Source organism: Martes martes (genome assembly GCF_963455335.1).
Source record: "Martes martes genome assembly, chromosome: 7".
Taxonomy (NCBI): Eukaryota; Metazoa; Chordata; class Mammalia; order Carnivora; family Mustelidae; genus Martes; species Martes martes.
In genome coordinates, this window is record NC_137894.1 from 31,977,733 (window position 1) to 31,995,601 (window position 17,869).

A 17,869-nucleotide genomic window follows, 5' to 3' on the forward strand; every position below is an offset into this window, starting at 1 on the left:
TAATCATAAACATAAGAAGAAAAAAGAACAGTTCTAGTATTTTATTCCTTTTTATATACATTTTCAAGAAAGAGCTTATAAAAATCTTGTATGTTATTTTACTGGAAAGCCAGAGTAGGCACTATCTGCACCAATTAGCTTCTGCAGCTAGGCTATATAGCTGGGGCCGAACTGGAACCTGAACTTTATTTGACTCAGACACCAGACTTCATGTCTAAAGCATGATTTTTTCATGTATTCTTGAGAACTGCATAAAACGCAAAGTACTCTTCTTATTAAAACAAATAAAAAATACATCCAACAGGTATCCTTATCAATGGGACACAGACTATCCACCAATTCAACTTCTAGTAATTTAATATGAGAAAATAATCATAAAAAGAAGTTCAGCATAACACTGTTCATAACAGTAAAACATAGGAAACAATTTAAATGTTAAGCAATAGGGAATCACTTACATAAAACAAAGTGCAAATATACTGTTCAGCGATGGAAAAGCTGATACAGATCTATGTATTTACTGACATGAGAAGATGTTCACAGCACGTTGTTCCAGGAAAATGCATCATCAAACCACACACACATCAGTGCATGTTCATATGCAGTACTCTTAGGAACCAGGGTTTGGAGCATGTGCCATTATCAATTTAGTGCCCCTCAATTCCAAATCCATCCCTTATTGCCTGCTCTGCAGAAATGAAGATGGGCCCTTTATCTCTTTTCTTTGCAGAGGACATATGTTTTCAATTTTATCAGCTGGATAGAAGCTTCTTCCAACACCCAACCCTCTGGTGGTTTTGTAGCCAAATGCCTTCAAGGAGATACCTCTTTGTGACTGGTTGTTCATACCAGACCTGGGTTTTGAGCAGGTTTCCAACAGCATAGCAACTTCTCTGTTGTCCAGTAAAACATGGCCACACCCTCTCCAACACAGTCTGGATTTCAGTCCTGAGGAGCTTAAGGCTCTCTCTCTCAGACCTACAGTTTGTGACTTCTCTCTACACCTGCCATTCTTTTTTTTTTTTTTTTAAGATTTTATTTATCTATTAGACACAGAGAGAGATCACAAGTAGGCAGAAAGGCAGGCAGAGAGAGAGAGGGAAGCAGGCCCCCCGCTGAGCAGAGAGCCCGATGCAGAGCTTGATCCCAGGACCTGAGATCATGACCCGAGCTGAAGGCAGGGGCTTATTAACCCACTTAGCCACCCAGGCACCCCTACATCTGCCATTCTTATGTTCACTAGAGTTGTCTCTACTTCTTGCCAGCCAACCCTTGTTACTCTAATCCTGTTACAGTTAATAGTTCTTTATATTCAAGATTATCTGTTCAAATTATTGTGTGATTTCCCCAGAATGGACTCTGACTGATAAAGGCTATGGCTTTCCCCCCCTTTTTTATTTTTCAATGTTGTCTGAATTCATAATAAGCACTTTTAAATGTGTGATAATTAGAAAAGGCATGTTATTTTTATTTTGGAAAAATTCAATGCAAAACAAAAAGTACTTTAAGTTTTTCTATTTTAATAGAGCAGAAATATATTTGTGGGATTAAAATGACTGAAATATGAAGAACATTCATTTGTGTAAGACTGCAACAGTTCAGTAGTTCTTTTCAATATTATCCAAAATTGTTTCTAGGTCATTTTAAGCAACAGTAAATACTTAGATGGCTTTCTTTTCCTCTTAGCTATGCCATATCCTGGTCGTTAGAAACAGGTTATTAATCATGAGGTATCCTAGAGTACTGTGATAGATATTAGTTCCTCAAACACAGTCAGCCTCTTTCATTTTACTATTTCAGCCCCTCTTACCATGTTCAAGGATTATCAGTTGGGCTCCAGCTTGTGCATTTCCAACATCATTCTCAGCAATGCATTGATAGAACCCTTCATCTGATTTCACCAGCCCCAAAACTTGAAGATTATGTTCCTTCTGAGAAAGAAAAACATACACAAAATTTTATGATTCGACTGATGAACATTAGTCCAAAATCTCAAGGATACGCTCTTCCTAGGGAGAGAAAGTAAGTAAAATTGTATGATTCAGCTACTAAATATTATCTATCTACGTACCTGTTAACTCAATTTTATTGAAAAGGTACTGATTTAACTGACTAGAACGGGAAACACAACTAACCAATTAAGAACTTAATCCTTATGGAAAGTACTACCCACAGTGTTTGCAGACCTACACCTTTGGTTGGAAAAGTATCTGACATACAATACCACACATGACCATAGTAAAAGTCTGAATTTGTGAATTCAAGGCATTTTCTTAAAATTATCTCTAATACCATTAGTTCTAACAGACTAGTCTACAAGAAGTTAAATGAGGATGCATATATACAAGCTTCCCTTCTATTATAAAGAACTATATAAATGTCAAATATTGTTATTAATATAGTTTTAAAACTTTTAAGAATATGAAACTGGCAAGAGTAAAAATGCTCATTTAGCTGTAACACATTGCTTTTCAATTAGAGTTAAATATACTTGCGAATTACTTTTTGTAACATGAGATTATGCATTTTATAATTGAAAATATATTCCTACTAAGAACGAATTACTTATATGAAAAATTTATAAGACATTACATCAGTAACAACCATAATTACTTCTGATTATTTCTATGAATGCCATGTATAGACCTTAAAACATTAATCCTTATTACCAAGACTTAGATAATTTTATTACTAGCATTTAGATAATGATAATAATAAGGATTACTAAGGATTTAACCACATATCAAATAAAAAAGCAATAATGGCTGAATATTCTTAAACATTTAATATTATTTACTTCTTCAGAATCTTTTTATCTATTGTCACAACAATCGTCCAACCCTAGGTCATACTTCTTTTGAAAGGCCTGAGCATCAGTGTATGAAGGACAGATTTCTGTTCTTTGAACGGAGAGCTATGAAGACAACTGGTGCACACAGAGGATAATCATTACCAAGAAAATAGTGGCAATGGTGTTTAATAAGAGTACTAGCATGTTTGAGTTGGAATACCAGACTATTGGTCAGGAGCGCTGGACATCAGGCTTAGTTCAACTACTGACTAGCTATGTGATCTTATATAAGCTACCGAAATACGTCTAGGCTCAGCTTTCTCATCAGCTAATGAAGAGATTACATTCTATATGTATTTTCCTGTCTTCATCTGTAGTGCATAATCTGGTATATATAAGACAACAGATCTCTTAGCAATTATATTTAAAGACATTTAAAGGTTTCAGAGATAAGTGTCCTTTGAAAAATACTTACTACAATCTTAAAGTAATCACTTGGGATAACCATATCCCCATTCTTCACCCACTTCACAGTTGGAGTTGGTTTCCCAGTCACTTCACATTCAAATACAATATCCATTGATTCATGAGCATATATATTAGTAGGCTGTTTCAGGAATTCGGGTTGGGCTTTAAAACAGAAAGGAAATTAGGATATTAATAAAAATAAAAATAGCTATTCAGATTTCAAGCATTTTTTAAATCCTAGAATTTAAAGGATTTTTACTTATTATTTAAGGCTTTCACATATTTTTACCAAAGCATATAACAAATATATATTTCAAATCTATATTAGGGGGTGCCTGGTGGGCTCTGTTGGTAGAGCATGCAACTCTTGATCTCAGTCATGAGCCAAGCCCCATACTGGGTGTGGAGCCTATTTAAAATAAATTTTTTTTTTAAATTTAAAATATATGATAGGAACATAGTATCTTTAAGAACTGATATTCTGGTACAATTAACTGGAAGGATAATTCTAATTTCTGAGTTTCCTTGTTGATAAATATTTACTAGATTGACTATGTTGAAGAAATTGACAAAATGAATATTCTAAGCTGTCTAAAAATGAATATTAAAAGACTACTTCCCTAAGACTTATATCATTTTGGAAGAACCATAAGCAAAATTTTTAAAAAATGAGTAAGCTGACAATCATTTTTCTTTTCAATCAGCTTGATAAATAACAACAACTTTTAAAAAAAGGCATACAAATGTCACATTAGAGGCCTTACAGAATTCAGTCATATAACACCCTCCATTTGTAACATCCCTCATCGCATGTAATAGTGTTTAAGGGTGAAAGAGTGACAGGATCTTTGGAGAAAAGCTAAGTATGCTTGAAAAGACTAAATATTCCAGTATTTCTCTTTCTTCTTGCTCCAAAGTTGTAAAACACTGACTTATAAATCACAGAGTAAGACTTTCAGTTAGAAGAGTAAGAGCAGATCATCTAGTCTAAACTCCCACTAAATGTTGAAATTTCCTATAGGACTTCCTTGACAAGTGGTCTCACTGATCCCTCTTTCAAAGTTTCAAATGATAAGCCTCCCTGTATCACAAGGCAGCAATAGTTGAGCTAAAACGTGCTTAGTCTGCTGGGATTTTGATTGGGATTATGTTGTACTTGTTACAAATTGACATCTTAACAATACTGAGTCAGTCTTTTCCTGAACATGGGTTAACTCTCCATTTATTTCATTCTGTAGTTTCTCCCATCATTGTTTCATAGTTTCCAATATACAAATTTTGTTCATACTTTATTGGGTGTTTCTGTATTTCACATTTTTGGATGCCACTGTTAAGTGGTACTTAATTTTTTTTTTAAAGTTTCCAGTTGTCCACTGCTAACACGTAGAGGTGAAATGATTTACATATATTAACTTTTTATCCTATGCTCATGCTAAACTGACTCATCAGTTCTAGCAGCTTTTTACAGACAAATGTGGGATCACCTCCATAAATAATCACGGTGCCTGTGAATAGAGACAGTTTCATTTCTTTCTTTCCCATCTGCTTTCCTCTTTTTTTTCATTTTCTTGCCTATGACACTGGCTAGAGTGGGGCAGGTCCTGGGAAGAGTCCAGATAAGCTTCATAATTGGGGCTAATGAAGAGCAAGAGTATACCAAGCGTGTAGAACCCCAGGAAGTGGTAGAAGCCAAAGGAGTGAAAGAATGTTTAATCTTAAGAAGTAACTTCCTGCTCGTCATCAGTCTGTGGCACCCCAGTGGGTAACTTTCCACACATGCGCTCAGGTCTGTGGAATCCAGAAGGAAATCTGTGGACCAGCCTGGCCCATGGCTGTATCCTCTGGCAGGAACTATGTCCTCTCCAAGGTCTGAACTGCAACCTCAAACAGGGAGGCCCTCGTCCAAGTCTGTTCACTTTTTTGATTCTCTCCTTTGGCTCTAGAGGTAGTATCTGATCCTTATATTTACTATTTCTGCATTCTTTAGAGTCCTATTTTGTCCTTTTTAGTAGTTAAAACACTTTTACTAGTTAATAATTCTTGATATTAAACTGTCCTTGTTCAAATTCCTGGTGTGATTTCTGGCTCCTGCTGGCCCTGGACTAATAGAGTATGTCTCATAATGCTGCCAGTATTTCTTCTGTTTTTTTCTTTTGTCTTTTACTTAAGGTACCCATTCTACCAAGGTTTTCAATTTGTATGTGGTAAAATTTATCAGTCCTCCCCTTTTTCTTAGCACCTATATTTTATTATTCTTACTCCAAAGGTTTTCCCTGCTTCCATACTATAAAAATATTCACTTGTATTTTCTTGTAGCATGTCAATGAAATAATCTGGACTTTACCAAATATCCAGCTTTACATTTTTCTAAATGGCAATAACCTCAGTAGTCCCAATAAGAGTACCTGATTTGAAGTAGGTTTTGTTTTTTTAGATTGTATTTATTTATTTGAAGGAGAGAGAGAGCACAAGTAGACAGAGGGAGAGGGAGAAGCAGGCTTCCCACTGAGCAGAGAGCCCGACACGGGGCTTGATGCGGGTCTTAATCCCCAGACCCAGGATTAAGACCTGAGCTGAAGGCAGCCGCCCAACTGACTGAGCCACCCAGGCACCCCTTGAGGTAGTTTTAATATTAAAATCCTAGTACTCATGAAAGTGAGTTGTTTCTGGATACTAAGTGGTTTCATCGATCTGTCTATTCCTGCACCAGAACCACAAACTTAATGACTATAACTATATATTTTTATATATTTGGTAGAACAAGTACTCTCCTTTTATTCCTTTATTTCCTCAAAATTTTCCTAAACGTTGTTAAGTTTTCTTTAATACCAGAAGAATTTAGACTCATCTTTGTTTACATATATCTGTTCCTTCTCAAAGAAAACAGACAAACAAGAACAAACTTGAGTTTTCATTTGAAGTGCAATAAATTTTAGAAGCAGGAAAAAACTAATATATATATTTTTAATTTTTTTATAAACATATAATTATTAGCCCCAGGGGTACAGGTCTGTGAATCACCAGGTTTACACACTTCACAGCACTCACCATAGCACATACCCTCCCCAATGTCCATAACCCCACCACCCTCTCCCTCCCCGCTTCCCCCCCCCCCGCCCCCCCCGCAACCCTCAGTTTGTTTTGTGACATTAAGAGTCTCTTGTGGTTTGTCTTCCTTCCGAGCCCATCTTGTTTCATTTATTCTTTTCCTACCCCCCAAACCCCCCACATTGCATCTCCACTTCCTCATATCAGGGAGATCATATGATAGTTGTCTTTCTCTGATTGACTTATTTCGCTAAGCATAATACCCTCTATAAACTAATATTATTTTTGATCCTAAATGTTCCCTATTTAAGATCAGATACTTAAGTTTATTTGAATATTATTCAGTAATGATTTACTGTGAAGCCACTGCAATGACTGAAGTCAAGAGACTTCTAGCTGAGTTCTGGTTCTACCAGTAGACATTTGCTGGCCATGGGTTTCAGTCTTCTCCTACGCTAAACAAGAAACTCAACTGAACTATTCCTAAACACACCAAGATCTCTAACCAACAGCAACTTTAGGATTTTAGTTTACATATTTAGTGTATCATAATGGGTAACATTCACAAATATTTTCCACTTATTATCATTATTTCCCATGACAACCCTATTATCTAGGTATTATTATATTATTTCCATTTTATAGACAAAGACACTAACACACAGAGAGAGTCTAAGTAGCTCCATAGGGTCACAAAACTTAGCAACAGATCTGGATTTTGAACCTAGGCAGTTTGACTTCAAACCCTATGTTCTCTAACTTTTTACTACAGAGAAAATAACAATAAACCCTATGCACCTGTCATATAGCTTCGACAATTACCAGCTCATGGCTGATGCTGCTCCATCCACATCCTAACCCAACCCATGTCTTTCCCCAATTACTCTGAAAGCAAATTCCCAGTATTACTTTATTTTCTACATAAATTTTTAAGGAAGTTCCACTATAAAAGAAAAATCCCCATTTCTTTTTTTTTTTTTAAAGATTTTATTTATTTATTTGCCAGAGAGAGAGAGAGAGAGAGAGAGAGAGCACAGGCAGACAGAGTGGCAGAGGGAGAAGCAGGCTCCCTGCGGAGCAAGGAGCCCGATGTGGGACTCGATCCCAGGATGCTGAGATCATGACCTGAGCCGAAGGCAGCCGCTTAACCAACTGAGCCACCCAGGCGTCCCGAAAAATCCCCATTTCTAAACAAAACTATAATACCATCATCAGGTTGGTATCTACAATAATTTCTCAATATCTCAATCTACATTTTAAAGGAATGATTTATTTGAATTGGGCAAACCAAGTACATTCATTAATATTGATTTATTTCTTATGTTTCTTTTAATCTACAGGTTCTTCCTTTATCTCCTGTCTTTGTTTGCAATTTGTTTGCTATAGAAGTCATTTGTCCTATAAAGTTTCCTGTACTATCTTTTGCTGACTGCATGCCATGGTGGATTTAACATATTAGTCCTGCACTTAACAGTTAAATGTAGAAGCTTGATTGGAGTTAGGCTCTTTCTTTTTATTTTTTCAAGACTACTTCATAAGTAGTGTCATGGTCCTTCAGGAGAGTTCATAATGTGTGACTATCTTGTTGTGAAGTTAACAGTCTTAGATATTGCCAAATAGTAATATTCTTACTCCATCATTCCTTCTATAAAGAGAAATACCCCTCATCAATTATTTGGTTATCTTTAAATATACCTCTCATAAGAAAGCGCAGGCTAAATGCTTGATTTTTTTCCCTTTACTTACTAATTTTCAAAACAATGGTCTGGTTCTCTAATACCATTCTGATTGAAGGAAATCACTGAAGGGTTTTTTTAAAAAGTATTCTTATGAATTCATGGATTAAAATGTATTTGAGTTGTTTCAATTCATGCAAGTTATTATTCTTTTGATTCTCAAACTATCCCATCTCTGACTAATGGAAGCTTGAGTCCACTGAAAGCTCCCAAGTCCTTTTTAACAGGACCCTACTCGTCTTTAGTATCTTCTGGTCACTGTTTTTAGGCCTTACTTACGGACAAAACCAGGAATTATGTACTTTTAAAATAAAAAATTCATCATGATTTCATTCTGTTATCCAATTAAATTCAGGGCTATAGGTTTTAACTGGATCTTAATAATCTTACATCTGTATCTCTTTTCTCTCATGCTAAAAATCCGTTCTCAATGACGCCAACTTAATTACCTCCAGGTTTTACCTTCTACTCAGTAGTCTCAGAATAACTACACCAATATCTCCACACCAAAAATAACAGAAAACAGTTGAAAATTTTTGCAGTTTTGTCTTTAGAGTATATCTCATTAGGTATATATGGTTCAATTACTATTTTAAATTTATTTGTAATAATAACTTCCACTTGGAATTGTAGCTTTCTGTGTAGCTATACTACAAACTAGATACACATTTATAGTCATTTGTTCCATTTTACTTTCCCCTTTCTAGAATGACTGTAAAATTTCAAATCCACAAAAACAAGGTATATTCCAACAAATCTTGCTTCTAACCCTGTTTTCCCCACCCTGTTCTGTCCCATAGGTAGCCATTTAAAAATTTTAAGGTTTAGCTTTTCATTCCAAAAACTGTAAACAAACACACACACAATTCATCCCTGTCCCTCTTCTTTAGATTAAATGGTAACATACTGAAAAAACAACTCCAAAGCCTGCGATCTTAACCCTTAGGTACCATTTTTCTGAGGAAGTGCTTGCTCTATCCTTGAGTATAAAGGACTGAGACACCCCCTTAGGCAGAGTAAGTGATTCTGGAAAATACAGCAAAACCCTTCTCAAAAAAATCTAATTAATATAACATTAGTATGCATTTTTAGTAAACAGATTTTCAAAGACTATTAGAAATAAATGCTAACAATGTTCAATTCATCATTTACTTTTCCCTTTCATGAATTATAAAATATTGCCTTTAAAATGTTCTTGGGATTTTAGCTTCTCTGTAGCTAGTATTCACACCAATTAAACACAATGTAAGAGCAGATGTTTGTGTTGGGGAAGTTAAATTGATAACCAGAGAGTAAATGAGTCAATTACCATAAGAAAATAAGCGTTGTAATGGAAGATTATGCATTTTGTTACCAAAGAGATAATTAAGCTTCAAATTCTCTTCGACAGCTCCCTATTCCTTCTAATGCCATCATCATTACAAGAATAATTTTAATTGCTAAATGTACAAGTAAGAATTTAATACTAAAACATATTATACTTGCAAAATTCTTTTACTGGAAACATCACTTAATTCCATCACTGTTTTGCAACGCTGGAAATTGCCACTCAATTCAAACAGAAAACAATGTAGGGCCAACACCAATGTTTCAAGGTTACTTTATTATGCTGTTATTTGGAAGATTATAACAGTTTTCATTTACATTAGCTCTGCATTGTTGGAATTTCTATTGTTTGATTTTAAAGGTTTAAGCATTGGAATTCTTAAAAAGCTCATTAAGTAGAGAAATAAATCAGTTCTACCCATTTTATGTTAAACTGCACACTTGCTGTTCTTAAGCTTCTTTTCAACAATTTACAAAATTACATGTAAGTCCTTAAAAAAAAAAAATAAAACCTAAGCATTTTAACAACCTTAAATCCCTTCACCACGTTGTTTGACAATCTAATCACAAGTCTGTTGTAAGTACTGGCTCAGCTAACAAAGCAAAAATACATTAGCATCCTCCAACATTTCTTAAGAAAGCTTTTCATTCCAATGAAGGTGAATCCATTTTCCTTAATCTCCAGAAGGAAATAGGAGAAATTATAATTATGAAGCAACATTCTGAACACAGTTGCCAAATGACTGAAATTACATATTTTTTCAGATTTAAATGCTTTATTTCCAGTGACAGAATGTAAAATAATGTAAAATAAACATTATATTTTAAGTAATATTCATGTACAGACAAGATTATAAGTAGAATAAGAAATATGATAAAGATATAATAACATTCATAGAAGAATTTTTATAACCAGGGCACCTGGGTGGCTCAGTGGGTTAAGCCTCTGCCTTCGGCTTAGATCATAATCTCAGGGCCCTGGGATGGAGCCCCACATTGGGCTCTCTGCTCAGCAGGGAGCCTGCTTCCTCTTCTCTCTCTGCCTGCCTCTCTACCTACCTGTGATCTCTCTCTCTGTCAAATAAATAAGTAAAATCTTTTTTAAAAAAATTCTATAACCTTTCTATTTTCTAAACTTTGCTAACCTTCACTGTCAGGAATATTTTCCTCATCTTTTTTTTTAAATTAAATTAAATTAAATATTATTTTATTTTCAGTGTTCCAAAATTCACTGTTCATGCACCACACCCAGTGCTCCGTGCAATATGTGCCCTCCATAATACCCAACACCCAATCCCCCACTCCCCTCCCCTCCAGAACCCACAGTTTGTTCCTCAGAGTCCACAGTCTCTCATGGTTTGTCTCCCCCTCAGATTTCCCCCAACTCACTTCTCCTCTCCATCTCCCAGTGTCCTCCAGCAAAACCGTATGACAACTGACTCTCTCTGCTTGACTTATTTCACTCAGTATAATCTCCTCTAGTCCCATCATGTTGATACAAAAGTTGGATGTTCATCCTTTCTGATGGAGGCATAATACTCCATTGTATTTATGGACCATATCTTCTTTATCCATTCATCCGTTGAAGGGCATCTTGGTTCTTTCCACAGTGTGGCAACTGTGGCCATTGCTGCGATGAACATTGGGGTACAGATGGCCCTTCTTTTCACTACATCTATATCTTTGGGGGTAAATGCCCAGTAGTGCAATTGCAGGGTCATAGGGTAGCTCTATTTTTAATTTCTTAAGGAACCTCCACATTATTCTCCAAAGTGGCTGCACCAACTTGCATTCCCACCAACACTGTAAGAGGGTTTCCCCCCTTTCTCCACATCCTCTCCAACACTTGTTGCTTACTGTCTTATTAATTTTGGTCATTCTAACTGGTGTAAGGTGGTATCTCAATGTAGTTTTGATTTGAATCTCCCTAATGGCTAATGACAATGAACATTTTTTCATGTGTCTGTTAGCCATTTCTATGTCTTCTTTGGAGAAGTGTCTGTTCATGCCTTCTGCCCATTTTTTGACATGATTATCTGTTTTGTGTGTGTTGTTTGAGGAGTTCTTTATAGATCTTGGATATCAGCCCATTGTCTACCGTGTCATTTGCAAATATCTTCTCCCATTCTGTGGGTTGCCCCTTTGTTTTGTTGGCTATTTCCTTTGCTGTGCAGAAGCTTTTGATTTGATGGAGTCCCAAAAGTTCATTTTCACTTATGTTTCCTTTGCCTTTGGAGACATATCTTTTTTTTTATTAATTATTTTTATTAACATATAACGTATTATTTGCCCAGGGGTAGAGGTCTGTGAATTGTCAGGCTTACACACTTCACAACACTCACCATAGCACATACCCTCCCCGAAGTCCATAACCCAACCATCCTCTCCTCACTCCCCCTCCCCCTAGCAACCCTCAGTTTGTTTTGTGAGATTTAGAGTCTCTTATGGTTTGTCTCACTCCTGAAAATGGAGACATACCTTGAAAGAAGTTGCTGTGGCCGATGTCGAACAGGTTACTTTCTCCTCTAGGATTTTGATAAATTCCTGCCTCATGTTGAGGTCTTTTATCCATTTCGAGTTTATCTTTGTGTATGGTGTAAGAGAATGGTCGAGTTTCATTCTTCTACACATAGCTGTCCAATCTTCCCAGCACCGTTTATTGAAGAGACTTTCTTCCACTGGATATTTTTTCCTGCTTTGTCGAAAATTATTTGACCAGAGTTGAGGGTACATATCTGGGCTCTCTATTCTGTTCCACTGGTCTGTGTCTGACTTTGTGCCAGTACCATGCTGTCTTGGTGACCACAGCTTTGCAGTAAAGCTTGAAATCAGGAAATGTGATGCCCCCAGTTTTGTGTTTCCTTTTCAACATTTCCTTAGCAATTTGGGGTCTCTTCTGGTTCCATACAAATTTTAGGATTATTTGTTCCAGCTCTTTGAAAAATGCCAGTGGAATTTTGATGAGAACAGCACTGAAAGTACAGATGGCTCTAGGCAGTATAGACATTTTAACAATGTTTATTCTTCCGATCCATGGGCATGGAATGGTCTTTCATCTTTTTGTGTTTTCTTCAATTTCTTTCATGAGTGTTCTGTAGTTCTTCTGCGATGAAGCTGGAGATGTGGGGAAGTCCAGCTTCATCGCATTTCCTTAACTCCATCCCTCAATTTGGCTAAAACTTAACTCATCCTTCAGATCTTAACCAAAAAACACTTCCTGACCCACTTCTCCTCCATTCTTGGCCATCACTGCCCTATTTACCACTGAAACCCCAGTGGCCTAAACCATAATAGATGCTAAATGTGTATTTGTTGAAATAGATGATTACTTGAATTCTAAAACTTCCATTAATCAGCACTGTAAGAGTAAAGATGTTCAGGATAAGAATTTTTTCAAGGATTCTGAAGTTTCTCGCAGATTCGAGGTTTTGTACCATTGTTTCTCCAACAGTTCATAAATTCATTCTTTATTATATGTAAATTTTCTGCATGAGTTTTAAAATTTGCTTTAAAATGTTTATGACAACATGAAGTCTTAATAGCATGTGATTTTAGCATTCATATTCATGTTCATGTTTACCAGTTGACTCTGTAATCACAGAATTCAATCCCAAAGCAATGTTCCTCAAACTTGGGGTCTTATAATCCTTAAAGACCTTAAATTTAAGAAACTGTGCTCTACATGTAATTTTTTTTTATTTTGAAGAATTCACAAAAATCTTTACTAAATACAGGTTCTCCTTCCTTAACAAGGTTGAACATACTTAGTCTTTGCATGGTGTCACAATATTACTATGATGAACACTGTAGCACACCTCAACAGAGAAGGTACAAAGGCTTCAAGGACAACTACTTTTACTTGATACCATAAGTACATTAGAAATGCTCCCTAAATAGGTGAATTCAATTCATAAAGCCTTGTAGGAGCATACAAATGACTTGGGATGAGGCTTCTTTGAGTGAGATCCACAGACTATTTGAAGAGATACACAAAGTTGAGTACTGGGCCTTAGAAAAATGTTGAGTAGTTGGGCTCTCACCACATGCTTGAATGCAAAAGATGAGGCCACAAACTCTGCACTTGAACAAGCTATCTCAGAGTATTCTCAGCCAACGCTGAAGTGGGAGAACACTGCATTGGGGTTCACTGAAATAGAGAACTATATACATCACAGTTCATATACACAGAGAGCTCCCCGATTCTTATGCCTTCTGGGACCACTCAATTCATTCACAGGCTCAATCACTAAACAGATATTCAGTAAGCAGCTACTAATACAAAGACACTTTAGTGGATGCTGTGAGGGAGACAGATAATAAAGATATGCTTAGTAAGTGTTATAGATGGGAATTCAAAAGAAAGAGCTGTAACTAACTACTGATGCATTGAGGAATATACTTTAAACTGGTCCAGTGGTTACCTCACAAGAGTGTAACTGGGAAACTGGCAAATAAAGAGAGTTGGACTCTTCCCCTCAAATTTTAAAACTGTGGTAAAATCAACAGTATAGAAAATGTACAATCTTAACCATTTTTAAGTGTACAGCTTAGTGATATTAAGTACATTCACATTTTTGGGCAACCATCACCACTATCCATCTCCAGAACTCTTTTCATCTTGTAACACGGAAACTCTATACCCATTAAACAGTAACACCCCTTTCCTTCTTTCCCTCCTAGCCCCCGGAAACCACCCTTCTGCTTTCTGTCTCCACGATTCTGGCTACTCCAGGCACATCATATGAAATGAATCATATAGCATTTTGTCTTTTGGGGACTGGCTATTTCACTAAGCATAATGTCAGGGTGCATCTATGTTAAGAAGTATGTGTGAAAACTTCCTTCCTTCCAAGGCTGAATAACATTTCCCTGTATGTATGTACCATGTTTTGCTTGTTCATTCATCCACAGATGAACACCTGGGTTGCTTCTAGTGTTTTAACTACTGTGAATAATGCTGAGGTGAACATGAATATACAGTTAACTCCTAGAGACTGTGCTTTTAATTCTTTCTGAGTGTATATCCAGCAGTGGAGCTACTGGATCATATGGCAATTCTATTTCCAATTTATTCAGAAATCAGCATTCTGTTTTTCAAGGCAGCAACACATTCCCACTAATAGTACAGAAGGGTTCCAATCAATTTCTGCACATCCTCATCTATAACTTGTTATTTTCTGTTTTGTTTTATTTTTGAGAGTAGCTATCCTAAATGGTGTGAGGTGGTATTTTATTGCACCCTATACACCTTTGTACCATTTGATTTTTTCCAGGTTCATAGACTGCCTATTTAAGAAAATTTTACTGACCACTGGATGATTTGGATTTGTCTGCTCCCTGCTTCTCCCTGGTATTCTTTCAGCTAATTCTTTCTGTTGACTGGGAGTGTCTTTTGCTTTTTTCTCCTTCTCTCTACTTTCATTATTTTCAAATTTTAAAAGCTAAGTATTTAGTACAGAAGGTGTAAACAATACATAAAAGAAACTGAAAACAGGAAACAGAAAAGCCTCCCCTATACTTAGCCCCAAAATGCCTGTCAATACCACTACCCTCACCAAACACTATTAATATGTTTGGTGTGTAAGCTTCCCAAACTTTTTTCTGTGTACTTCAAACACACCTCTCTCTCATACACACACATGCACTTTAAAATATAGAATGAATCAGCCAATAAATACTCTTCTACAATTTGTGTTTCTCTCTTAATAACATGACATAGCAATATTACGACCATCTCTTTTTTGACAGTAGCACAGTGGCCCATAGTCTGACTATACCACAATTTATTCATTCTCCTACTAATGGCCATTTAGGTTACTTATAATTTTTCCATTACAAGCAAGCAGTGTTTTAATATGCATTTTTATACATCTTTGTACATAAATCTTTGTACACATGTCTAAGAGTTTCAGAAGACTAGATTTCTAAAAGGAATAATTACTTCAAGGTGTTTTCATATTTAAAAATTTTGTAAATAATACCAATGGATGTATCAGTTTTACATTCCTGTCAGAGAATCATTATCAATGAGACTATTCAACATGCTACTAGAAGTTCTAATAATGCAATGAAATAAGAAAAAAAAAGAAATATAAATACAGGGGTGGGGTTGGAGAAATTGTCCCCTGCTACTCCCCCACACCCCCCAGTATACAATGGCAATGACTGTCTACTTAGAACATTCAAGAAAATCTCTCTCATGAGAGAGATTTCAGTGTTCACTGCTATACTCTCAGGGGGTGATTTACATGAACATTAAAAGTTTGATAAGCGGGGCGCCTGGGTGGCTCAGTGGGTTAAAGCCTCTGCCTTCAGCTCTGGTCATGATCCCAGCATCGGGCTCTCTGCTCAGCAGGAAGCCTGCTTCCTCGTCTCTCTCTCTGCCTGCCTCTCTGCCTACTTGTGATCTCTGTCTGTCAAATAAATAAAATCTTAAAAAAAAAAAAGTTTGATAAGCAATGCTTTCAAGCATTTAAATACTGATATAATCTTATACATACAAACATGCAAAAACCTAAAGATTAAAAAGTCAAAAAGCATTTGCAGAGAAACACAGATGGTATGATCCTATTTGTTAACAAAAACAATATATTTCTAGGTATATATGTATGTAAATGCTTTTAAAGGACATCTAGAAGTATACACTCTAGTGACAAAGGTTGAGAAAGACAAATACTGTATGATTTCCCTCATGGGTGGAATTTAGGAAATAAAATAGATGAACATAGGGAAAGGGAAGGAAATGAAATATTTGATATAAATAAAATACAAATATATAATATAAATAAAATAAGATAAAAACAGAGAGGGAGACAAAATGTAAGAGACTCTTAACTATACGGAACAAACTAAGGGTTGCTGGAGGGGAGGGGGCTATGGGGATGGGCATGAAAGAGGACACTTGATGTAACGAGCACTGGGTGTTACAAGCAACTGATGAATCACTAAATTCTACCCCTGAAACTAATAATGCATTCTATGTTGACTAAACTGAATTTAAATAAAAAATTAAAATTAAATAAATAGTAAATAAACTAATGATAAAGGTTACCTCTGAGACAGGGGGTAGGAATGGGAAAGGGGAAATGAGGGAGGGGATTTACTTTGTTGATATGGTTTGATGTTTTTTTAATATGGTTTGATGCTTTAATAATATGTTATTACTTATATAATTTTAAAAAGAAAAATAAAAACCAAACTAATAAACTGAAAAGCTATTAGAAGTATAAATTTTTATAAACAGAAAAATTATTAATGTATTTTTCACTGTCACTCATATTCTTATACAACTAAAAAAAAATGTAATTTAAAAAAATCTCATTCACACAACAAAAACAAACAGCTGAGACACAAAGGGGCAGAGTCATATCACAGGACCACATTCTAAACACTGGAGGAAAAAGACCAAATTAACTTTCTATTCTTACGGAGAATGACTTTTAAAAATCATTGTCACATGAGGAGACAACCCAATAAAATACAGCTAAAACAAATATAAGTATATATAAGACACTCAAAAAGAAGTGTTATTTTTCTGGATTTCTGGGTTGTTTGTACTTTCATCAGTTCTCTTAGAAACTAATTTGTTGTGGTTTCTTTTTTCATTTCAAATAACTATTCATTCTGTATCTAACTAAACATTCATTTTCTTATACAAGGCCTCAGTTTTCACTTCAGGCCCCACAGAAGCTAGATTTGCTTGTTACACTGTAAGGATATAAAGGAAATTAATACTAGCTGTTGCTTCTGTAAAGGGTGACCAGGCCACTGGGTAATACTTCATCATTTATCATTTTTTATCTTCTACATATATTACTTATTAAAAATCTTTTGCTAAAAATAATAGAAGTGGAGAGACATACATACACCTGGCTAGGCAGACCTGATGGTGCAAAAAGTTCAGTACTAACTCTTTTAAAGTCAATCTACAAATTCATTCAAATGCCATTTAATATCCTAAGACAATTCTAAGAATATTTGACAAGCTGATTCCACAGTAAATCAAGATGAAACAAAATGCTGAGAAAAATTATTTTTTGTAAAGAAAAAAACAGGGGATCTTCTTAACAAAGTAACAAAACAGTAAGTGAAACAGTATATTATTGATGTGGTAACAGACAAATTGATCAGTAAAACAGAGTTTAGAAATAAGACCTATACAATTTTGGAAATTTGCATTATAAAGTGGTGATATTTCAAATAACTGGGGGGTAAGAAGAATGTTGGGCCAAAGGGTAATCCACTTGGGGAAATAGTGCCATTAAAAAAAAAAACAAACCCTCCAGATGGGTCAAAGTCCAAAAAGTAAAAATAAACTACAGAGTAATAGATGAAAATGGGAAAGGATTTTTTTGAATAAGGGGGAGCAAGATACAATTCCAAAAGGAAAAATACCAACATACTTGACTCCCTAGAAATAAAAATTTTCTGTATGATAAAACACACTTTAAAATTAAAAGACAAAAGACAGGAATGTTCATGGCAGCTTTAAGTTGCCAAA

At 35.5% G+C, this 17,869-nt stretch overlaps 1 protein-coding gene across 3 annotated transcripts in view; it reads right to left on the minus strand.

The window, feature by feature from the left end:
* Positions 1–17,869, minus strand: part of NEO1 (neogenin 1) — a 240,935-nt gene that overhangs the window by 107,221 nt on the left and 115,845 nt on the right. For all 3 annotated transcript variants that reach the window (XM_080808312.1, XM_080808313.1, XM_080808311.1), the window contains exons 6-7: positions 3,267–3,421; positions 1,811–1,931 (exon numbers count right to left, since the gene is read on the minus strand). In XM_080808312.1, the coding sequence (XP_080664438.1) occupies positions 1,811–1,931; positions 3,267–3,421 (276 nt within the window). The remainder of the gene's footprint in view (positions 1–1,810; positions 1,932–3,266; positions 3,422–17,869) is intronic.